The sequence below is a fragment of the Pezoporus occidentalis genome, unplaced genomic scaffold, assembly GCF_034315485.1.
Source record: "Pezoporus occidentalis ecotype Australia unplaced genomic scaffold, CSIRO_AGI_Poc_V1 ctg283, whole genome shotgun sequence".
NCBI lineage: Eukaryota > Metazoa > Chordata > Aves > Psittaciformes > Psittacidae > Pezoporus > Pezoporus occidentalis.
In genome coordinates this window covers 92,733-114,938 of record NW_026914752.1, presented here as the reverse complement: position 1 = coordinate 114,938, position 22,206 = coordinate 92,733, and the positions used below count along the sequence as shown (strand labels likewise).

The window sequence follows — 22,206 nt, the reverse complement described above, 5'->3', positions numbered from 1 at the left end:
GCAGCTAGAAAATAGGCTAGGTATGGATTTCTGTTAGGAGAAAGGTGCCAGCTGAGCAGTCCACCCAGGCAGGATGGATGAACGCTTCACCTCATCCATCTCCCGGTCTGATGTGTGCCTGACAGGCAAGGGTTTGCAGACAGAAGTAATGATCTCCTGTCAATGCGCCTTCAACCACTCCATGAAAAATGAGAGCCTGTGCCTGGGCATGCAGATGCTGCCATGTCCCTGTTCTGTGGTCAGCAGGGCCGTGGTCAGCCTCGTGTTTAACAGACAGATGCTCAGGTTCCCAAGCATCCTCTCCAGCGTTCCACAGGGAAGACTCCATGATGTTCCACCCCTCACAAGGAGAGGACACCAGAGATGGAGGAACACAGCTCTCCTACTGAGATTTCAAAGGGACTTTCCTTATGGCGCCTCTGAAGCAGGTACTGCTCAGCCTGGCCAAGTCCCAGCCTTGGTGTGGATAGGAAAGAGCACCAAACAAACTGCTCTGCCAGGAATAACACCCACGGTTGGTTTTCAGCTGAGCGCCTAAAATCCTCTTGTGTCTGCCAGATCCTTCCTTGCTGGTCTCAGGAAGCACGGCACTTTATGAGGAAGAGTGCAAGCTGCTCTCATAGCAATGGTGGCCTGGCTGAGGCCACCGAAGAGAGCAGTTTCCCCTGGCTTTCTCTGAATTAAGCCTTCTAGGCAGAGATTTCATTAGAATCTATTCCAGTTTGCTGACAATAAAGTCAGTTGAAAGTGAGCTTGTGAATAAGATGGGGTCTCAGATGGGAACTGGAGAAACCTGGACGTGAGAGAGCTGGGCCAGGTCCCTGATGACATGTGGAGCATGTGGGGTCTGCTCTGTACTCACATCTTTAGAGAGGATGTGTTACTCTCAGGAAAGCCATTTTCCATGACCTCGCCTTGTGACCGTTCCTGTGGGACACTGGATGCAAGGCCTCCATCCCTGACTCCCTTTTCTTTTGCAGAAATTAAAATGTGTTTAAGCCCAAACTACCCAGACTCCAACTTTCTCTCTGAGCTGCTCCACAGCTGCTGGCTGCAGAGAGTGAGGCTTATCTCTTGCTGGGTCCTGTCAGGGGCTGGGGCACCGCCTGAGGATGCTCAGGTGGACAAAGACTTTGCCATTGTCCTCGTGTTGCCATGAGATGTGAAAGGAGCAGGAAACATGGTAACTCTTGGGGAGGAAGATCATGCAAAATGGAAGTGTGGATCCACATATTTTGTCCAGATATCGGCCCTGTGTTCTCTTCTGATCCTCCTCCAGACCCAACCTGTCCATAGTTGAGCCTTCCATGGCACTTCGTCCCCTGGCACAGCACAGCCATGGTAAGCAGTGGAGCTTGTGAAAACCCAGTCAAGCATTTATCAAGCATCCTCATTCTAGAGTGGCAGAGATCGAAGTGGAGGGAGAGCAGATCCAGTCATCCCCTGTCATCAGGATGGAGAGCAGGGATAGTCATTGCCTGTCATTCAGGATGGATGGCCAGCCCAGCAGCAAAGGCAACCCACCTGATGAGAGCAGATCGATTGCAGAGGTGGAGGACATAAAAGAGAACCACCTTGACTCCGTCACTTGCAGGCTCTCGGGAAACTGTGACCTTTACTAGGCTTGGAGAAGGAGAGGAGATGCCTCCCCAGAGGATGGTTGTCACTTTGGCACTACTGCTGGAGGCTTGCTGCTCCAGTGCTTACCCTGCCTACCCTGAGAGCGACAGAGCCCAAGGTAAGGACACCTGAAAGCTGGGTGGGCTTTGTCCCTGTGCACCACGTTGTGGCTTGCACTGAGCACTGGCTCCTATCCAGTGTTTCATGGAGGCTTGGCTTCTGCAGACATGCACAGCAGTGCAGCTTCCCCCTTCTCTTGGGCTGAAAGACCTTCTGACCTGGGGAGGCATTTCTCCAGTGCTCTTAGGGGCAGTGTATGGCCAGCAGGGTTAAACCTATTCCTAGCGTGACCAGGTTGGACAGAAGACCATCCTGAACCCAAGGGATTGCTTTGGCTGTTGTGATCTGTGGACGGCAGAGTTTGGGTGATGTGTCCAGGTACTCTGGGGTGACAGACAACGTTTCCCTGGGGATCAGCCAGCCTGGGGCGTAAAAAGCATCCTTTCGGCTGTGTGTTCTTCTGACGCCCTGCCGGAGACGAGGGAACTGCAGCTCATGTGCAGAGCAAGCGGAGCACTCTGGGTAGCCTGGGAGGGACTGAGTGAGCTTTCCTCATGTCGCAGGGCTGGTACCAGCCTCCCCACCAGCCGTGAGACCTGGTGCCACGACACTGCCTGACCAGCATGTGCTGGGGCTTCTCTGCAGCTTGGGCAGAGCTTGAGTCCCAAAGGGCAGTGTGACCTCAGCCCCGTGATCCACTTCTGCAAGTGGCCCTGGAGTGCCGCTGGTGCCTGCTTAGGGGCTGCTCTTGGCTGACTCAGGGGGACTTCCAGAGCTTCAACAGCTTGACCACATGTCTGAGGCAAAGGGAATTCAAGGCCAAGCCCTTGGGATAGCTCAGCTCCTGGAGCTTAGGGGAGCTTCCCACTGGCTGTGTACAGACGGGCACTGAAGGAGGGATGGGTCGAAGAGTAGGATGCTGGAAAGCCCCGACACACCAGCTGGTTTCCAGTTAAATACACTCGGACACCAAAGGACTTACTGCCTGAGTTGTAGCCATGTGCCTAATGCCTGGTTTTGTGGTGACCTTAAATTACGCCTCTCCTCAGAGCAGCACAGACAGACTGCCAGGGGACAGACTCACCCAGGGGAGATTCCTGCTTGTGCCCACCCGAGGTGCTACCTGGGACACCGGGATCTGGGCTCAACCCTCTCCAGCTAAGCGAAGTCAGTCAGGGGTGCTTGGAGCTGCCCTCAGAAGGGACTTTAGTGGCAGGAGGAATGCTGGTGGCTGATGAGGACCTTCTCCACTGCATGCTGCAGCCATACTGGAGGCAGTGCCAGGCAGTGGGTGCTGTGTGCCTTGGCTGGTGGCGCTGTCTCCCACACCATCCTCACAGGCGAGGTGACAAAGCTGGTGTTAGATAGGTGAAATTGAAAGCTGGCTGTGATCCGTGACACAAAGTCCAGCTGGAGGCCTGTCACCAGCGGTGCATCCCAAGGGTTGGTAAGAGGAATTACTGTGTTTAACATCTTCATTAAGATGTTAATGATGGAAAATGGGATAGGGTGCACCCTCAGCAGTTGGCACAGAGCTGGGAGAAGTGGCTGATAACGCCACAGGGTCATGCTGCCATCCTGAGGAACTTGGATAGGCTGGAGACTTGGATAGGCTGAGAGGGACCTTGTGCTGTTCAGCAGGGAGAAATGCTGAGTCTTGCCCCTGGGGAGGAACAACCCCAGGCTCCAGCACATGCCAGGGCTTTCTGGTCAATGCCAAGTTCACAAGACAGCAATGTGCCCTTGCAGGAAAGGCAGCCAGCAGTGTCCCAGACTGCATTAGGAGGAGCATCACTGCAAGGCGAGGGAAGGGATCCATCACCTCTGCTGAGGTGATGCTCACAGTGCCACGGGCAGTGCGCTGGCTCTTAGCCCAGGCTGGCACTAATGGCCAGGTGAGGGGATGTGTCCTAGTCCCCCTCAAACAACCTGCCTGCCATTCCTGGTACCAGTAGTCTATGCTCAGGCTCTCCATCTCTGCACCCCACTGCACGGGGAACAAGCCCACCTCCAATGAGCCACTTTGTCCTTGTCACTGTCTCCCCCTTCAACGCAGCCCTCAAGACAACAGATTTTAGCCTGGCTGACAGCGCAGGTAGCTTCATGGCTGAGAGCAAGCCTGCAGCAGGACTCTGGCCATCCAAGAGCCTGAACCAGGCTCTGCCTGCACCGTGGGAAGGAGTGAGCCATGACCAGAGAGCAGCTCATGGCAATGGTGAGTGTCAGTTCACAGTGAGCTGGACCCATGGATGGAGCTGGTGTGGGAGCACCAGGATGGTCTTGGGTAGGTGAGGGGTTGCATCCAGGGGGAAGGAGTCCTGAAGGCTACATGCCCCAGGGGAGATGGAGAGGAGCAGGCGGTGGTGCCACGTCCTTTCTCCCCTGGCCCCTGCCCCCCACCCTGCAACCACAGCCCCCTGTGCTCATGGCATCGTTTTTTTATTGTTTTCAGGAGAGAAAAGTGCTCTCCAGGAGGATGTCCCTGGACCCTTGGTGAGTGGAGGTGCCCCTGTGGCTTGGGGGCAGCCCAGGGGAGCGCTGCTACTCAGGGGACTCCCTTGGGCCAGCTCCCCACCAGGTCCCAGCAGACCCCATCACTGCTGGCCACCACTGGGGACTGAGGCCTTCCCGTTCGGGGACTGATGCTGCTTCCCTCACTGGTCCAGAACTGAGGGGACAGGGCTTTGGGGCTGCTTTTGCCACATGGGCACAGGATACGGGTGATGGGGCTGCTGTGCCACAGCAGGGTGAAGACCTTGATGCATTCCTCCGGAAGATGGTGGCCATGGGCAATCTCCAGAGCCAGGGGTTTGCCCAGACAGACCAGGCCCCTCCACAGCCCAGCAAGAGAGGTGAGTGCCCAGCACCTAGGAGGTCCTGGGACCTGGCCCACCTGCACTAACCTGTGTCGTGGTTTAAGCTAAAACCAGGACAACCTGAAAAGAGGCCTTGGCAAGCAGGGGCTGGGCTTGGCGTGGAGATGCTCGTGACTCGGGGTAGAGGGTGCTTGTGGTCTGAACTGAGGCATTCAGCTCCCAGGCTGTGCTCCTAGAACTGACTGCAAAGCCGGAGAGCCTGGGAGAAGAGATGGACATCTCCCTTCCTTTAAACTTTCCAGCTGTAGCCAAGTGCTCCTGCATCCCCTTGCACGGGTTTCTTTTCCTTCCCTCCCAGCTTGCTTCTGGAAATACTGTGTCACCAAGTGAGGGGTTCAGGAGGAGCTCTGCCAGCCGCATCCTGCCACCACGATCCCAGCACCTTCCGTCCACACCCGACCCTGCTGGACTGATTGCACTGAGTTGTGAAAGGGCTCTGGTCCCCTGTGGGGAAAGCGGGGAGGGTCTGCAGCAGAGGAGGGGTGTTGTGGGGCAGGGGAAGAGTGCATGAGGATCTGGGGTACAGGACAGTGCTTCTCCCATAAAGCAGCCCTCCAGGACTCCTGGCAAGGCAGAGCTGCCACTGTGGCCTGGCAGGGACGTGCCCGCTGCCAGCAGGAGCTGAATAAACCCCTCACACCAGAGCAGCATCCTGTGGTTACTCATTCCCTGCATCCTCCCAGCGCCACAGGCAGGGTGAGGGCCCATGTCCGTGGATGTGCCCCACGAGGGGACATTGTTCCCGTGGGACAGGGTTTCCCTTCTCAGCACCCTCCGTGCCTGGTGGCTGCAACCCTTGCGCTGACACTACACAGGCGAGGCGTATTAAAATAAATTTATTGCTGTTCTTAGATTACAAAACCCAAACAAACCAAATCCCATTAATAACAAAACCAGTCCCCAAACCCAGTGCTATGAGAGGCAGGCTTGCAAGGACACACCTTTTAGTGCAAAGAGGGAAGTGGCAGTGAGGGCCAGAGGGGTTCTGCTGCGGCCCCGCAGGACCCACCGTGCTCACTGTACAGTATTGTTTTGCCCACGGGCTGGCCGGGGGAGGGAGAGGGGTCTGGCTGAGCTCACGGACACTGGCAGGAGCCCTTGGGGAGCTGGAGGTATAGGATGGGGTGTCATGGCTGTGCAGAGTGGCTTTGATTCTTCTATGCATCAGTGGACAGGAAGGCACAGTGCTGAGCCAGGGAGCACCAAACCTGCCCCCATGTCTCCGACAGACACAGCGCTCTGTACAGCAGCTTTTGCCTCTTGGGCTGTCTGCTAGCAGGGTGTGGAAATCAGACGGATGCCATACCCTGTGTGCCTCCATCTGCCAGTCAGGCACCTGACATGCTGGTGAGGACTGAGGTGGACCTAGGTCAGCACACGGCTGTATCTCCTGCAGCATCTTGCAAGACAGGGAGAGGTTTCTTAGCTTTCAGGAGCCACATGGGACCTTGCAGCAAGCAGCATGTAGCTCTGGGTTCTGGTACACAGGGAAGGGATGCCCTGATCCTCAGCCCTCCATCCTCAGCCCTTTACATGCCTCAGCACCCCCCTTCCCTCCCGCAACAGGTCCTGGCACTCTCACACCAAGAGCCATCCACCTGCCTTCATGTCCTAATGGGCAGTAGGATGCGTTACAACACCTGAGCAGTGACAACAATGTGTCACTGCAGCAAACTACTGGGGATGGAGCCTTCCTGTTCTTCAGATGGAGCCTGGATGCTGTGGTGGAAGAGAGGGCTTGCCCAAACACAGGCTGTGGGGTGGTGTGCAGAAGGGTGACTAGGTGAGCTCCAACAACTCCAGCCCAGGAGGTGTGCTGGGATCCTGGGACACCTCTTCCGCAGCATATGGCATGGCTGGGACTGCGCAGGGCTGGCGAAGCAGCTCCAGCAGTGGATGGGGAGGCAGAGCCGGCCGAGCCATGGGGGAGGGATCTCTCAGCTGCTCTTCCACGCAGTGCTGCTGAGGCAGGCGAGCGCTCCGCTTTGCCCATGACATGCAGGCACAGGCCACGAGGCCAGTTTTTGGGGAGCAGGGATGGGTCCTTGCCAGAGGAGTGGGAGGAGGAGTGGTGTGAAGCAAGGCACTATTAGGAAGGACAGGGGCAGCAGTGCTTTGAGCCCCCTCCGGTCCCTGCCTTGCGGAGGGAGGCGGGTGCCCCTTGTGGGTTAGGTCATCTTTCTGGCCACGCTGGCATAGGTGTGCTCGATCTCCTCATCCGCAGGACATGTGTGGCTGAACTCGTCGCAGGCATATGCATTGGTGAGGTAGCGCCACACGCCTGTCATGTCTGCCGGGATCTCAAAGTTGCGGTACTTTTTGGCTGCAATCTGAAGAGGGGAAGAGAGGAAGAGGCTGAGACTTTGCAGGCCTGGGGAGGATTCATCTCTGGGACAAATACAGGAGACCCAGCTACAATTTGCATCCCCCCACCTTGTGACCTCCCCTTGGAGTGGCTGTCCCCACTGCAGCCCGAGGACTGTGCCGTTACCTTGATGATATGCAGTTTGGGCAGGAGGTTGCAGTCAGCCAGCGTCAGATGGTCTCCATCCAGAAACCTCCTCTTGGAGACGGTGACATCTTCCACACTGTCCTGGTCGATCTCGTCAGGGAGAGGCGTGTTCAGGTAAACGTCCAGGCGCTGGAACTCCCGCAGCAGGGCCTTCTCAAAGCCTGGGTACACAGGGGGACAGGCACCATGAGCCAGTGCCCTGGGTGAGCCCACAGAGCCACACCAGTGCTGCACACCACTGCACCCTGGCCAGAGCCTCTGCTCCCAGGAGACTCCACTAGCATCACCCCATACTCCTCTCCCCAGCGCCTGCCCATGGGGCCATTAGCCCCATGGAGCTCGAGGCTGCCTTCACCCTTCCTGCCCACACCTCTGCTCACCAGGAAAGCTTTGGTGGGGAAGGCAGCGGTATCCTTCACCGCCAGGTTAACCTCACCCGGATGCAGACAAAAGCACCTCCCCACCCAGCAAGGCAGATCATGGTGTTTCTTACTGATATTCACTTCCTTGCGTGGGTTCTTGACGTACGCCGAGAACTTGGCAAAGATGTCACTCCCCACATCGAAGGACTCCTTGTACTTGGGACTGAGGCGCGGATACCTTCAAAGAGACACTTGTCAGTACGGGCAAGGATAAAGGCAGGATTCAACCTTGTGGTTCCCAGGTGAGTTATGCCTTGTGTGCCAAGGGACATGAGTCTTTCCTTCCATTGTTTTCCACTCCAGCCCAGCCCCCTCCCCTCGCAGCCTAACCCACTGCCTTCCCCAGGGGATGCAGCCCGCTGGCACTGCCATCCATGTCCCTGCGGAGCAGGGTGCCAGGTGCTGGGTGGGAGCCAGCCCCGTCCCGCGCTGCCCTGGGCACCTCCCAGTGCCCTTCCTTGGTTTCCCAATCTGCCCGGCACTGCACAATGCTGCAGCGTGCCCAGCGGCCCCAGAGGGGAAGGAGGGAGCTTGAGATTACATGGGTGGGCCCAGGGTCTGCTCCAGGAACTCCTCAATCTTGATGAAGTCTGTTTTCAGCTCCTTGTTGAACAGCAAGAAGGGTGGGTTGGTGCCTGGTGCTAAGTCCTTCAACTCTTCAGGTTTCCTGGAGTGGAGGAAATGAGTGGGCTCAGTGCCTGCAGCCTCCCACAGTGAATGGGCCAGGCTGAGGTGGGGCTGTGGATGGGGGCAAGCACCAGCAGCATCCCCACTTTCATGCGCCACTGGGTTTGAGGGGCTGAGAAGCGCTCCCCAGCCTCTCAGTCTGCCCTGTAGTGCCTCATGCTTGTACCCACACCCGGACCACAGGGGGTTCCTGTGCCACGCACAGATTGACACGTGGCTGGTGCTCTGTGCTGGCCCCCTAGCAGCACCCCATGGTGGGGGCTGTCACCCCATCCTTCTGGCATGCTGGCTGTGGGATAGGAGGAATAGAGTTGAGGAGGGGTGTCTTGCCCCACTGCTGGCCCAGGACTGGGCCGTGGAGCTGCTCACCTGGTCATGTCCACTGTGGTGACGTTGAACTTGACCCCTTTCAGCCACAGCACCATGAAGAGGCGCTGGCAGAAGGGGCAGTTCCCGATGTTCTCTCCATCCAGACCAGCCTGCAGGGGAAGCAGAGAAATGGGGATTTAGTGCCTGGGCTGCGCTCTGGTGAGATGCTTGGAGGTGGAGAGCCTCTGGAGCCAGTCTCAGGAGGAAGGTACATGGAGGACCGGACTGGCACCCCGGCACCCATGCTGTAGGAACCTGGCCCACCACCGGGGCTTGCTCAGCTGCAGGATTCCTCCTCTGAGCCGTGACCCTGCTGCCGCTGGGAAGATGGGAAAGCATCCTCAGGATGCCTGAGGTCAGACCCTTCCCAGAAATGTGAGATAAAGCCAGCAGGAGGAGGAGGAGGAGGCAGGGGAAGGAGGTGGAGAGTGGCTGCCGGTGGATAGGGAGGAAGGGAGGATCCGCTTGGCTGGGAGACCAGGCTGGAGAGGGTGGTGAGAAGGGAAATGTGCTCATATTTGCCAGGAAAAGAACAGTTTTCATGTGCTGCTAACGTCTGCCTCCAGTTGTGTTTAATAAATCCAGGTGTGATTTTCCCAGGGCTGATAATGGCCAAGAACCACCCAAGCAGCCTCCTGGGCCTTGAGGAGAAGGGGGTAGGGGCGGCAGGGTTGAGCAGTGGTGGATCTGTGCTGGCATCCCACACAGCATCAGTGGGGAACAGAGCTGTGTGTTAGCTCCTAAAGCTTTGGTCATGTGCAGACAGTCCCTTTCAACCCCTCTGCATGGACACAGCTGCAGCATCTCAGTGCTTGAGGGGCTGTTCTGTGAGCAGGATGGGGACAAACACCAGCGGGGAAGCAAGGAGCTTGGACAACCTGCCTGTGTTCCAGCAGGGCTCCCTCATCAGCCTCTCTCACCCACATGATGCCCATTCGGCAATCGCTAAGGGAAAGCAGCAGCAGGTGGAGCAAAGCCTATGTCCTTGCTACATAGCAGATAAATACCTTTTGCGAGAAGGATTGAGACACCTCATGAGTTTGGCCAAGATGAATGGGGCACGTCACGTCCCATCCTCCCCTCCCCCCCCCCAGCCAGTGCATGAAAATGGGCACAGACGCTGCTGAGAGAGGGAAGTTGGTAAAATGGCTCACAGGAAACCCGACTTCTTTAAGAGCAGTCAGCGGTTCCTCAGCTGCACATGAAGCACGACCCTGCATGATGCGCGCCTGGCGTCCTGCTGGTGCAGGAGGAGCAGTGCAGCCACGCCAACTTCTTCACGGGGATGCTGCTCTCACGGCACCCGGCAGGAGGCACGACCCCCAGCTCTGCAATGAGCCTCGAGGTCAGCCGGGGAGCTGGAGCGCAGGGGCTGAGCAGGAGGGTGATTGGAGCTGGGAGGATTTGGGGTGCAGAAGTCAAGCAGCAGCAGTAACATCCAGAGTGGGCAACTGGGGCTGGCTCCAGAGCTTGCACCTCACTGGGACCCCAAAGACACGCTGGCTGGGGATGCTTCATTAGCAAAGATGTAGAGACCTGTGCCTGGCTCTGCTGGGCTGCACTTAAGTGCCATGAGTCTTGCAGAAACCTGTGGGCTGTGGAGTGCTTGGCTGCTCCAGGAGAGAGGCACCAGCCTCAAACTCACCCTACAGGAGATGCTAAACTGATCAAACCAAACCCCTGATGTACTGAGGGCTCCACTGGAGCTGGTGTCTGCTTTTCCACCATGCCAACACCTTCTAGTCCTTCCAGGGGAATGAAAATTACTTCTTAACCAGTGTTTCCTATGCTCAGCTGTCCTGAAATGGTGCTCCTGAGAAAGGAAATGGGAACTAAGAAACAGATTCTGGGATATACCCAGAGAAGCTGAATTCACACAGGAGGCTTTTGGTTGGCTATTAATAAGAAATGCTCCTGGGAAGCTGCTGCTCAGGAGTGTCCTGGGTCAGCTTATAACCAACAGGCTCCTTTGGTAAGGGGTATCAGGTTGTGTGTTGGATCTCCTATGAGAGAGCACAGCCGCAGGGGTTCCCTGCAGGCACCAGAGCAGGGCATCCTGCCCTGGGGAGAGCACTGGGAGCCAGGGCAGTCAGGGAGAGGGGCTGGGGACACTCGCAGCTGCATGTTGTCCCTCCCCAGCAGCTTCCCCCCGCCCGATGCCAGGGAAGTCATCGCCCTCCGCTTCTGCCTCTGCAGAGCTTTCGCCCCTGCTTCCGCCCACTCCACCCCTCCGGCGCTGCAGCAGGGGCCAGGGTGCAGAGCCGGCAGCCTCCAGGCTGACCTTCCCCACTCTTTTCCCCACTGGATGATGGATAAACCCAGCACAGGCTGGTGCAGCATCTCCAAGGAGGGGCAGCTTTCTAGCCCCAGCTCTCTGGGGCCTCACGAAGCTGTGTTAAACCCCAAAGTTCCTTGGCAGTTCCTGTGGTTTCCCCCTCAGTGAAACAGCATGAAACACTGTAGGAGGAGGGAGCAGTTCTGCGTGCCTGAAGCACTGCAAAGTGCTCATCACCCACTGGGACCTGCCCACAGTTCCTGCAGCCACCCTAAAGCCCAGGGAGCAGTCATGGGACAGCTAAAAGCCTTGTGGGGCTGAGGGGCAGAGGTTCCTCTGGGTAGGGAGAGCCTCACAGCCACAGGATGATGCTCTCATCGGGACCATGGCAGGGCAAAAAATCGCCAGCCCTCTGGGGACCTCCTGCCCCAACCCAAAGGTGATGCAGGACCTGCTTCACACCCTCCTGTTCTCACCAAGTTAACTGCAGCATTTGCCAGAGTGAAAGCCAGGCAGAGGCAGGGTGCGGGTAGGTGCCTGTAGGAGCACTGCCCCCCCCCATGATTTATGGCTGTCTCATGCTGATTTATGGCTGTCTCAGGACAGACCCCGGCCCTGTGAGGTGCAAGGCGTGATGGTGTAGGCAGGTGACTTTAGTAAAACTGGGTGCTGAATGGCAGGAGGAGGCACAGCATCACTTTGGTAGCAGACAAGCCAGAAGGGGTTTTTCAGACTAAATTAAGGCACAGGGGAAGTCCTGAGGATGCTGCTGCTTTGTTTTCAGTTTCCCTTCCCTCAGAAGGTCCCTGGAACATGCTGCCGCCATTGCAGTCACCTCATGTGTCATTTTCCACGTCTCCCTGGCCACCCCTGGGAACAAGTGGTGCTAAGAAGGGAATTCAAGACCCCCATTACTTTCACCCAGAAAATACACTTGTCTGGATCTGGCTCAGCTGAGCTCAGTGCCTGTCAAGCATGGCTGTGGCCACAGTCTTGGCAAAGGGATGGGGACATCACTCCCACAGAGGCTCAGGTTATCCTTTCCAACATGTATTCCCAAGTACTACCCAAGCAGAGCACCGCGCAGTGCTCAGTGCTGCTGGGTGCCTGTTCCCAGGAAGCTGGTGCCTCTGGCCAGGCACTGCAGTGCTTCCAGTAACCGCGCTGCCCGGGAGAGGAGTGGAGACCACCAAGACAAGTAGCTACAAGGAAACTGCCCTAGAAACCTCAACGTGGTGCCACAGGGAGGCTTCTCTCCCCTTGGCCACTGCCACTTAACAGCGTGTCCTGTGGCCCCGCTGGCATCGCTGGTGATGCATGTGGGTACCAGCACTAGTGCTGGCTTCTCTTTCCCTGCACGCCATTGAGGATATTTTGAACTCGTTTAAAATATTCCTGGGGAAGTGTTCAGAAAATTGCTGAACAGGGAAAAACCCTATTTCCAGCGAGTAACCCCTTGACCTGCTCTGTGAAGCTGTCCCATCCATCCCACCGTGGCACCTTATGGCTCCCAGGGCGGGGTGCTCCATTTCACAACCCTGGCCCACAGGAGAAGCTGAGGCGGCTGCTCAGCCCTCCCACTCGCTGCTCCCTGGTGGGGGTTCCTCTCATTTGGGTATGAGAGGCGCGTGTGTGCCCGCTAACCCCTCACACCAGCTGCCAGCAGCGCTGCTCCCAGGGTATGAGACAGGGGCATCCTGCAGGATGCTGGTGTGACACCCACTGGTGCCTGCACCTGGTGCCTCCCTGGGGCACCTGCTCAGCTGCCTTCATGGCCAGTGATCCCAAACTTGGTTCCTGTCTCCAGCCTCCTGAGACGTGAAGACACTCCCGAGCTCCCACCACCCACACCCAGCTGGAGCCTGGTGAGGATGAGCTTGCAGGGAACTGCCAAAGAGCAACCGTCCCCCCCCCCCCAGGACCCACCTTCACAAATAGCTCGATCTCAGGCTCTTCGGTGGCGCTGTGCTGCCGACTCTCCATCCCAGGAGCGTGGGGAGGGATCGCTCACTGCTGCGCTGACTTGGTCTGTCCTCCGTGGAGCACCAGCACGGAAGGCTTTCAGAGGGTTGAGGGCTTGAGCACCTTGGCTGCGCTCACACCCGCTCGCGGAGGGCCGGGGCTTGCCCTTTCCTTCCTTTTGAAGCGGGGAGGAGCAATGGGGTGTGCGTCTGCCGGGACCTGCCACCGGGGAGGGGGAAGCTGTGAGGCCTCCCAGCCGTGACTCAGCACGGGTCTATCTGGATGCTTTCACGGGTCCCCTTCCAGTCTATCGCACCCACCCAGGCGCTGCTCTGGTGTCTGGGAGCCCTGGGCTGGCAGCCCCAGCACCACTGCCATTGCTTCCCTGCCAGCTGGGAATGGGGGTTCTACAGGGGAAGCATCTCTCCCGTCACTCCTCACGCTGCTCCACTCTGGTCTTGCCCCTTTGCCATTCTCCCACCCTTGCGCCCAGACACCAGAGCCCAGGTCTTGCCACTTCTTTCTCTCTCGGGGGTGAACCAAGCTGTCACCTTCCCACTGCCTCCCAAGGCACAAGAGCACAGCTCCCCTGCCTGCCCAGCACCACCAGGGCGGGCTCCTCAGAGCACCCCTGGTTGAAAGGAGCCAGGCACAGGCCTCAGCTGTGCTGCAGAGCAGCCCAGGAGGGTGCAGTGGGAGCCCCAGAGTGCTGCTGGCAACAGCCCAGCCGGGGCAGCGCGTGGCAAGATGATGGGAGGTATCCAGGGCTGACCCCTGCCAGGGCCCCCCCGTTCCTGGAATTTGGGCTGTGTCACAGGAAGGATGACCACTTGCTTTCCTCCTCAGGATGGGAGTGAAGTGTTCTCTGTCAGATCATCCTGGCTGCGGGCCCAGAGGAGACGGCTTCCCAGCACCCACGTGCTTCACTCCTCTCTTGGGCAAGTCCCATCTCACTCCTTGGGACCCTGTATCTGGCACCGAACTTTACACAAATGGAGATCCCAATTCAGCCCACTCCCCCGCCCCCCCCCCCCCCGGTTGGGTAAGCTCAGGCTTTCCTAAAACTCAACAAGCCCTGATAAAGAGTCCACCCGAAGCAATCGTGCTGGGAAAGGATTGTGTAGGCTCCCAAGGGAGATGTTTCTCCTTGGTCTTGCTGTGCAGCCCAGAGCGGTGCTTACACCATGGGCTGTGCGGGGAGTGGGGAACTGGGAGGCATTTTTCTCTCTGCCCCATCAAAGCATTTGGAGGACTTGACACTGCGCCTGATGGGTCAGGAAACTGCCCAGTAAGCGAGAGGGGTGAATTAATGACACTGTGAGCGTCAAGTGCGGCCACGGCAGCACCCCTAGGACCCATCCTACTGCCTGCACCCTGCTATGGACCCCTGGATGATGTGTGCTGGTCCCTGCTGCTGCCCCAGCCCGAGGGGTGCTGAGCCTGCTGGGGCGCTCCGGCTCCTTGCACTGCCGGCGGCTGCTTGAGGCTGACCTCAGCCGGATGCATTCCCCCGAGCCACCAGCTGAGGCAGCAGGCAGGGGTTTAACTGAACTGCTGTGCTGCGGGGCACTGCACGGTGCCCTCCTCTGGGATGTCGAAGTGCCCCATATACAGCCCTGCCGAGGCTGCAGGGGCAGAAGAGCAGTAGCAAAGAGGCCCCGGCCCGCAGTGGGTTTTGCAGGGAGGGTGTTTGCCCTCCCCACAAAGGAGGCACTCCGGCAGCCCTTCCCTTCCTCCTCAGAAGGCCAAAATGGAGATTACAACACACATGCATCCGGACTTCTGCCTCACCGTGCCAGTGCAAAAGCAGGAGGCAAGTTGGAAGCCCCTGTGGTGAACAAAGGCGTGTGGGAAAGGGGCTGCCGGCTGCCAGCGACAGCGGTGCCAAGGCACAGAACCACTTGTGCCTCTGGGAGCACGTCCCTCCGTCCCTCCCCGCGGGGGGGTCCCTGTGCTGAGCGTGCCCCAGCTGACCAGAGCAGCCCCTTGCACTGGCAGCGCACACAGAGCGGGCTCAGAGGCCCTGCCTGGGCAGGGCACAGAAACGAGCCATTGTCCCCATGCTGCCTGCCTGGCGCCAGCCGCCACTGTGACCACGTTGCAGCCAGCAGCACTCGTGCCATGGCCGGGCTGGTAGGGACAGCAGCAGCCCTGGTCCTCCTCTGCCTGGCCGTGGGGCTGGAGGCCAGCCCGGAGCTCTCTGGTGAGTCGGGGCATAGGCAGGGTTGTGAGGGATGCTGGGGACGGTGCAAGGGGTGGGTGAAGCAATAGCAGATTTGGGGGGCTCAGGACAACAAGTGAGGCACCAACCGCTGAAGGCCAGAGGAAGTTTGCCAAAAAGAAATTGGGGTTTTGCATCCTCACCACAGCAGGGCTGGCTCTAAAACCACCCTGTACATGCCCCACAGCCCTGGTGTGAGTGAGGGGGCCGCTTCCTGCGCTGCTGCTGTGCTCCATTGGACAGTTTGGAGGCAGAAATGCAAAACACCAAATCTTAAGGCAGACCCCAGTTTTCCTGAGCCCCCCATGCACAGACATGATACTCATGGTCTTGGGTGGTGTGTGAAGCTGAAGACTCCTGGAGTACCCAGGGCTTCTCTGCAAGCCTTTGCTGCTCTGAAAAATCGAGGGCAGAGATGGGCCGAAGCTCTACCCAGTTCCTGGCTGGAACTGGTGACTGTGATCCCCATCCAGAGCTGCCCATGAGGAGGGGGCTGCAAGGTGCACTGCCACAGGGCACGGCCAGACCTTCTCCCAAGGGCAGCACTGGTAGCCAAGGTGGAAGTTTGGGATCTCTTGTGCCACAGCACTTGGAATAGTGAGGAGGGTGCAGGCACAAACCAGCCCCGCATCACTTCACCCCCAGGTATCCATCATGGAACCACTGAGCGGCAGCACAGGCACTGAGGAGAAGGAGGAGGAGGAGGAGGAGGAGGATGTGATTTCATCCGGGCAGAGCTGACTGCACAGCTGCACCGGCAGGGACTGAGTCAGTCATGCTGGATGCACTCACATTCTGCCTGCAGCCTCCTCACCATGGCTTCACTCAGAAAAAATCTTCACAAGTGCTCGCTGCCCAAAGTGTTGTGATGGAGCAGCAGAGGAGGCTGCTGCAGGGCAGGCTGGACTTGGGGAAACCCATTTCTCCCCTGTTCCTCGCCCATGTCCCTCAGCCCATCGTGCCCCAACTACCCGGGCACCAGCTGCCTCAGTGATGGGAAGGTCGGCCTGGAGATGGTGCCAGGCAGAAGCCGAGTGTCTCCAGAACCTGCACAAGAGCCTGGATGCTGCAGCAAGAGTGGACCTGCTGCTTCCATGGGTGCAGGGGAAGGAGATGGGGCCAGCAGGGTCCTGGGCAGAGACCCCTGTGCCTCGAGGCCCACAGCACCCCGTGATGTGGAGTGACAAGAGGAGAGGTACAGGACAGGGTTTGTCCTGCCCTCTTCATGTGGGCACTGCACCCCAAGGGTCTGATCTAGCTCTGATGTGCCCTCCATGGAGCACCTTTGCATCTCACTGGAGCTCTGATATGGCTAAGACAGCATGTCTACTCCCATCCACCCTCTGCCTCTCCTCTCTTCTCTCCTCCAGCACTCAGAGGAGAAGGCAAGGGCTCGTCTGCTCAGGGCTGCAGCCCTTCCTCTTGCTCATCCTACACTTGCAAGGAGAAAGATTAACCCCGATTAACTCCCAGCAGCTCCCAGCTGCATCCCTGGCTGCCTCTGGGGCAGGATGCCAGCAGCAGGGGACAGAGGGTTCATGGTGGCAAGGGAGGTGAAAGGGGCCCTTTGTGCAGCTGGGCCTGGCACTGGTTTGCAGAGGGACAGCAGGAGAAGCATGGGGCTGGATGCTGGAGCTCCCACCTCCTTGTGTTGGTCTGGGGGAGTTTGACACAGCGCAGGATAGGGTCGGGGTGCGTGTCCTGCCCGGGACCCTGGCATAGGACTGGGATGTGAGTCCCTCCAAGGACTCCACAGCTGAGGACTGGGGTCTGTGACACAACTTAGGCAGGATTAGAAGGGAGAATTCAGGGAGAGAAGAGGCCAGTTCCCATTGGAAAGGCTCGCACCAATGCACTGGGCTTCTCTGGCAGAGATGGGGTCAGCTGGGCTCAGAGAATGACTTGGTGGCTCACACCCATTCACACCAATGCAGACAACTGTGGGAGCTCGCAGAGGCCGCTGGACCCTTCCTTTCTCCAGCCCACGGCTTGACATCTTGTCACATAGCATCCTCCTCTCCCCGCTCTGGCAATAATCTCTGGGTGATCATCTCTGGCTCATCCTTGCTCAGTCTTCCCTGTGTCTCCACATCTAACTTGATTTTCTCTAAACCTTTGAACCTTCATGGGATTCTGTTCTTATTTTTCCTGACCTGTCATTCGGCCTCCAGCTTTCACTTCCCTTTGCTAACCAGCTCAGCTGCTCCATACTGCTCCCTAGCCCCTTGGCTGCAATGCTGGATGTGAGATTTGCTGTGAGTCCACCCTGCTCCTGTTTGCCCTGTACGTGCCCAGCCCAGGTTGTCCTCACTGCCACCAGCTGCCAGGAGCTCAGCACCACCACCGCTGTGCTCCAGCATCCCCCCGGCCAATGCCACCGTGCTCTCTCCCCACCCAGGGTACCTGCGCAAGGTACTGAGGAACCACACCACGCACACATGTGATGGGGAGCAGCTCCTCATCGTCTGCCCTCACAGGACCACCATCAGCATCCTCGGAGCCTTCTACGGGCGTCGCGTGCCCAGCCCCAACCTCTGCCCCAGCCCTGGCAATGACTCCCAGGAGAGCACTGAATGCATGTCCACCACAGCCCACCTGGTAAGGGCAAGGTCTCGGGGACCAGGACCCACCCAGCTCCTTCCCTGGGTCACTGGGCTGCCTGCTTTGGCTGGGCGGCTGTACCGCAAGGGAGGCTGCTACCATCGGCATCGCGATTCACCTGTGGGATCCCTTCCTGGGAGGGTTTTTGGGAGATGAGGGTGGATACGGCCTTCTGCAGTGGGTCGCTGGGCAGGCAGGAGGCGCTGCTCCGTCCTGAGCTGTGATTCTCGAGTAATCCCGCAGGATGCCGCAGGATGCAGCCCTGGCAGCTGGGCTGGGTCCTGGCAGTTGACGCGGGACAGGCCCAGGAGGGCTCAGCACAGAGCCCCTCTTCCTGGGCCAGGAGAAGCACTTGTCCTTCAGGCAGCCCCCGGGAAGCAGGTTCATGAGGGAGGCCCAAAGGGGAGCCTGTGGGTGGCAGTAGCTGGCACAGGAAGGAAAGGCAGGCAGGACCCAGGGAGGGGGCAGCAGGAGAGTCCCTCGATGGGGACATGGTGTCACGTGCTGCTTTTCTATTGGGGTTACAGCTCCTTGAGGAGCTGGGACCTGCGAAACTGCAGCTGCATGCAGGTGCCCGTGGGGAAGGGGAACGTGGATTTTGAGACGAGGAACAAGAGCTGAGGGACCAGTTCCCTGCTCCAGGAGCTCGTGAAGCTTTGCTGCCCTGTCCTGCTCCAGCTGCAGATCCCCTCCTGGTATCCTGCATATCCCAGGAGCTCTGCAAGGGCAGAGCTGGACCATGCCGGCCCCACAAATCATGCTGCAGGGTCTCCCAAGCTTACGTGTCAAGCACAGGATGGGGGATGTGACCCAGCAGAGATGTTTGGAGACCAAAGAGACAGACAGGGGCGCCATCACCACAGGTGGTGGGATCCCAGCTGCAGGGCAATCCACTTCTCAGGGGGATGCGGGGGGCTGGTACAACAGCCCTGCGGGCTGCCCGAACCCAAAGCTATTGGGTGGGCAGCAGCAAAGGGCACCCAGTGCCTGAGAGGTCTGTTGGTTGCACGTGTGCTTTACACAGAGCCTCATCTGGGTGCATGGGTGTCGCACAGGGCTGCGTTACGGTGCACACTGACTGTGCTGGCACGAAGCTCTGTGTGAGTGCAGAGGGCTGGTTCAGGAGCCAACACGGGGGGGGGGCTTCGGGTGGGAGCAGCCGTGGGACACCTCTGCAAGGGGAGAAGCTTTTTGTCTGAGCCTGGTGGTGGCACCGAGGTGGTGAGCACAGCCTCAGAACTCCTCACCCACCTCCTTGTCTGTTCCACTTTGCTCTCCAGAAGCTGCTGGCTGAGTGTCAGGACCAGCAGTGGTGCCAGTTCTCAGTGCACAGCCAAGTCTTTGGGCCAGACCCGTGCCCGGACACACACAAGTACCTCATTGTTTCCTACAAATGCCGGCCAGGTAAGGTGGAGTGGGATCTGCGCAATGCTGTCAGGGCCTCTCCCCAGCCTCAGCTGCTTGGGAAGGGCAGAGAGCGGAGCTGAGATGCTCCTGCGCCTTGCGGCCCTCCTGCAGCACTGCGGCTTGGGATGTGATGGGGCGCTCCACAATGTCACACCCCAGGGAACCATCGGGTCAAAACTGTGTGTGAAAATGACAAGCTGAGGCTGCAGTGCCGACCAAAATCCGTGCTGGCCATTTATTCTGCCATTTATGGACGATTCCTGCGGGGGAAACCAGAGTGTGATGCCCTGAACACTGTGGGGCCCCATATAGGTACGCCAGAATGGGTCAAGCCAGAGAAACAGGGACAGAAGCTGGGCAGAGAGCATGGCACAAGTATGGCATCGGGCTGCCCCTGTGCCTCTCAGTGCCCCACAGGCAGGGGCAGGCAGGTCTGCCCACGGGTCCATGCCCCATGTCTTTGCAGAGTGCTTGGCTCCGGACGCCCTGCGGAGGGTCTCCAGGAAGTGCCACCGCAGGGGGAACTGCACAGTGGCTGCTGACCAGGCCACTTTCGGGGATCCATGCCTCCCTGGCACAAAGAAACAGCTACGAGTGTCCTACACCTGCGGTGAGAGTCACCACGGGGCCGGGGCCACAGGGGAGCCCCTGTTATGCAACCCCGTGCCACACAGGCAAGGTGTGGGGCTGCCGGGCATGCAGGCGGCTGCTGGGTGGTGATGCTCCGTGTGTGCTCTCCTTGCAGTGCCCAAGCAGCTGCTGGAGGAGGTGGGCCCTGACACCTCGGACCCCTTCCTGCTCTCGGACTACATGCACGGTATCATGAGGGGGAGGCTATGTCAAAAGCCACGTGTTCACACCTGGGTGAACCAGGCCTTCCTTGGCCTGTCTGTACCTATGGTGCCCACCACTGGCACACATCCCACAGCTCTACCCCAGCATCACTGTCCCATGGCTAATGCCACCCATCAGTCAGTGCCCACATCTAAGCAGCTGGAGGGATGTGGTCACTCGGAGCTGAGAAGAAGGGGACCCAGCAGGAGCATCCTGCAGGCAGAGAAGCACTTGTGCAGGAAGGAAGGAGAGTGGCCATGGGGATGAGGGCAGGCAGTAGGCAGCAGGGCGCTGGGGAGTACCCTGTGCCTTAGCTCACATCCCCTTGTCCACTACAGGTGGCTGGTACAAAGGGCCCAGGTTCTCCAAGCTCCGGGAAGACCGGATGATTTTTACTAGCACTCTGGCAGCTTTTGCCCACCTCTGGGGTACGTGCACTCCCCGGTTCTCATGCAGCACCTGGGGGAGCGGGACAGGCTTGGGAGGGTGGCTCAGGCCCCATGGTGGCCCCCACTCAGCCCTGGCTTGAGCACCCATGCTGGTCTGGGAGCACAAGAACAGGAGCTCAGAAGAGGAATGAGCCCCAGGGTCCTGCAGCATCCATGGCTGCAGTGCTGCTGTGATCATGCCCGCAGACCTTCCTTCTCTGACTGGCATTAGCTGGGTCTCCTTCCTTCCTGCCCTGTCTGTGGGGGCACTGACGGAGAACACTGTTCTGCAGGCAAAAGTTTCCCTTGCCAGGGGAAATAGCTTATTTAAGTCCCTGGCAAGACGATTCCTCCACCTGTTCTCCCTACCCTGCATCCCAATGGGGGTTTCATATGGAGAAAGGGGCATTTCGGGACACTGGTGGGTGCTGATGTTGGGTGAGGCTCCCATTTTCACTGGGGCAATCAGCCCTGGCTGCTGAGGGCAACGCTGCTCTCTTCCTCTTACATACGCCCAGCAGTGGGGCGTTCCCAGGCACTGGTACCTGCAGGCCTCAGAGGCAGTATGTACCCTGGTGTCTCTCTTTGCTCTTCACCCCCCAGGCGTCCCAGAGAAAGTTGGTCTTTACTTTCTTTGTGGGGTCTCCGGAGGCCTCATGCTCCTGCTGTGCATTGTCAGCCCCAAAACCACCTTCCTCCAGGAGGTGGGGGAGGCTCTCAGAGACCCAGAGCTGGGAAGCAGCTCAGAGCTGGGCAGGACCAAGCTTCAGGATGAGCAGGATGAAGACCTTCCTGATGACAGCTCTTCGGACTCCTCCTTCCGCCGCCTCACCCGCACCTACCGTGCCACCGACAGCATCTTCAGCCCTGAGCTGACGGCAGCCATGGAAGGAGCGGTGGAACACCAGGGCTGTGGCGGAGAGGAGATCTGGATGCCAAAGGAGTCAAGCCCATATGCCATCCACAAGATCAAATCGGCCACCAAATGAGAACTGGAAGAAAATGAAGGGAGAGCAATGTGGGGGTGGAGGCTGAGTGGGATCAAACATGGGAGAGATGGAGTTTGTGCTCCTCAGGGTGAGTGGCAGCAGGCCCACAGCGGCCCCGGTGTGGCCATCAATTCACTGCTCCACCAGCCTGGAAAACTCTAACCCAGGGGTGGTAAGAGGTAGTCCCTGGGTGTGCTGAGGGGCTGCAGGGTGGCCCCAGGGACCGCCGGCTGCTTTGCTGCAAACACGGCACTAACCCTAAGATAACCTCCCTGTTCCTGGCTCATGCTGGCTGGCTTTAGTACTTACCCATGCTCAGCCAAGGCTGCCCTGAGCCTTCCCAGGCTGTTTACTCCTGTTTCTTCTTGGATGTTGCTTCTTCCACCCCTGATGCTGCCAACACCCCACAGTGTTTGGGCTGCATGCTGACAGCAGGGATGCAGGGAGGGCGCAGGCAGAGCTGGTGGGAAAGCATCACCTAGCACAGCCCTCCCATGCCACGGGCCTTGCGGCCCCACTTCCCCCAGGAAGCTCAGCACAGGGCTGGTGCTCTACCCCTGGCTTTCCTTCGTGCTTCCTCCACTGGCAAGGGAGCCCCAGAGGTAACTCACTGGTGCTTTTTCCAGTAAATAAACACAAGGGCTTGTATGGCAATGTCTCCCTGACCCCTGCCATTAGTGGTGTATATGGAGAGAAAAGGAAGTGGCAAACCTCGGCCTTCCCTGTGCAGAAGATCTCCTGGCCTCCTGCCTGTGTTTCTGGCACTGGGCCATAAGGAGCAACAAGTTGAGCCTGTTTTAGCATGGGAAAGGATAAGGGTTTAGCCTGAGGAAGGGAAAGGGGGGGAAAACGGTTCATATGGATCCCATGAATGATGATTCCCTGCCCTCACTCCTCTTGAGCCTGAGCCTCTCTGTTTGGTGAGCAATCACGGAGCAAGCAT

General features: G+C 58.6%; 2 protein-coding genes across 4 annotated transcripts; one reads left to right on the top strand and one right to left on the bottom strand.

Moving 5' to 3' along the window:
• Positions 1 to 6,593: 6,593 nt before the first annotated feature.
• On the bottom strand, positions 6,594 to 13,003 carry LOC134167314 (chloride intracellular channel protein 2-like). Its single transcript, XM_062625850.1, has 6 exons — positions 12,748 to 13,003; positions 8,547 to 8,656; positions 8,032 to 8,157; positions 7,562 to 7,668; positions 7,048 to 7,229; positions 6,594 to 6,886 (listed from the first exon to the last, which is right to left on the bottom strand). Exons 1-6 carry the CDS (start codon positions 12,802 to 12,804, stop codon positions 6,725 to 6,727), a joined length of 744 nt encoding a protein of 247 aa, XP_062481834.1. The 5' UTR covers positions 12,805 to 13,003; the 3' UTR covers positions 6,594 to 6,724.
• A 1,811-nt stretch (positions 13,004 to 14,814) lies between these two features.
• Positions 14,815 to 21,807, top strand: LOC134167303 (protein eva-1 homolog C-like). Of its 3 annotated transcripts, none has more exons than XM_062625822.1 (8): positions 14,815 to 14,986; positions 17,403 to 17,602; positions 18,886 to 19,009; positions 19,172 to 19,387; positions 19,479 to 19,622; positions 19,758 to 19,829; positions 20,185 to 20,274; positions 20,878 to 21,807. In XM_062625822.1, exons 1-8 carry the CDS (start codon positions 14,905 to 14,907, stop codon positions 21,261 to 21,263), a joined length of 1,314 nt encoding a protein of 437 aa, XP_062481806.1. In that variant the 5' UTR covers positions 14,815 to 14,904; the 3' UTR covers positions 21,264 to 21,807. The 3 variants fall into 3 exon arrangements, with proteins under 3 accessions (XP_062481806.1, XP_062481807.1, XP_062481808.1); XM_062625823.1 differs by having other exon boundaries at positions 19,172 to 19,324; positions 20,878 to 21,805; XM_062625824.1 differs by lacking the exon at positions 20,185 to 20,274.
• The last annotated feature ends 399 nt before the right edge of the window (positions 21,808 to 22,206 follow it).

Excerpts from the sequence above, each read along its gene's own strand:
- LOC134167314 (XM_062625850.1), bottom strand. The coding sequence starts at position 12,804 with ATGGAGAGTCGGCAGCACAGCGCCACCGAAGAGCCTGAGATCGAGCTA. Across the intron at positions 7,669-8,031 it reads CAGACCCTGGGCCCACCCAT|GTATCCGCGCCTCAGTCCCA; the intron begins GTAATCTCAAGC and ends GTCTCTTTGAAG. Across the intron at positions 7,230-7,561 it reads ACGCAAGGAAGTGAATATCA|GCTTTGAGAAGGCCCTGCTG; the intron begins GTAAGAAACACC and ends CTGTGTACCCAG.
- LOC134167303 (XM_062625822.1), top strand. The coding sequence starts at position 14,905 with ATGGCCGGGCTGGTAGGGACAGCAGCAGCCCTGGTCCTCCTCTGCCTG. Across the intron at positions 19,010-19,171 it reads TTCCTACAAATGCCGGCCAG|GGAACCATCGGGTCAAAACT; the intron begins GTAAGGTGGAGT and ends GTCACACCCCAG. Across the intron at positions 19,388-19,478 it reads GGGCAGAGAGCATGGCACAA|AGTGCTTGGCTCCGGACGCC; the intron begins GTATGGCATCGG and ends ATGTCTTTGCAG.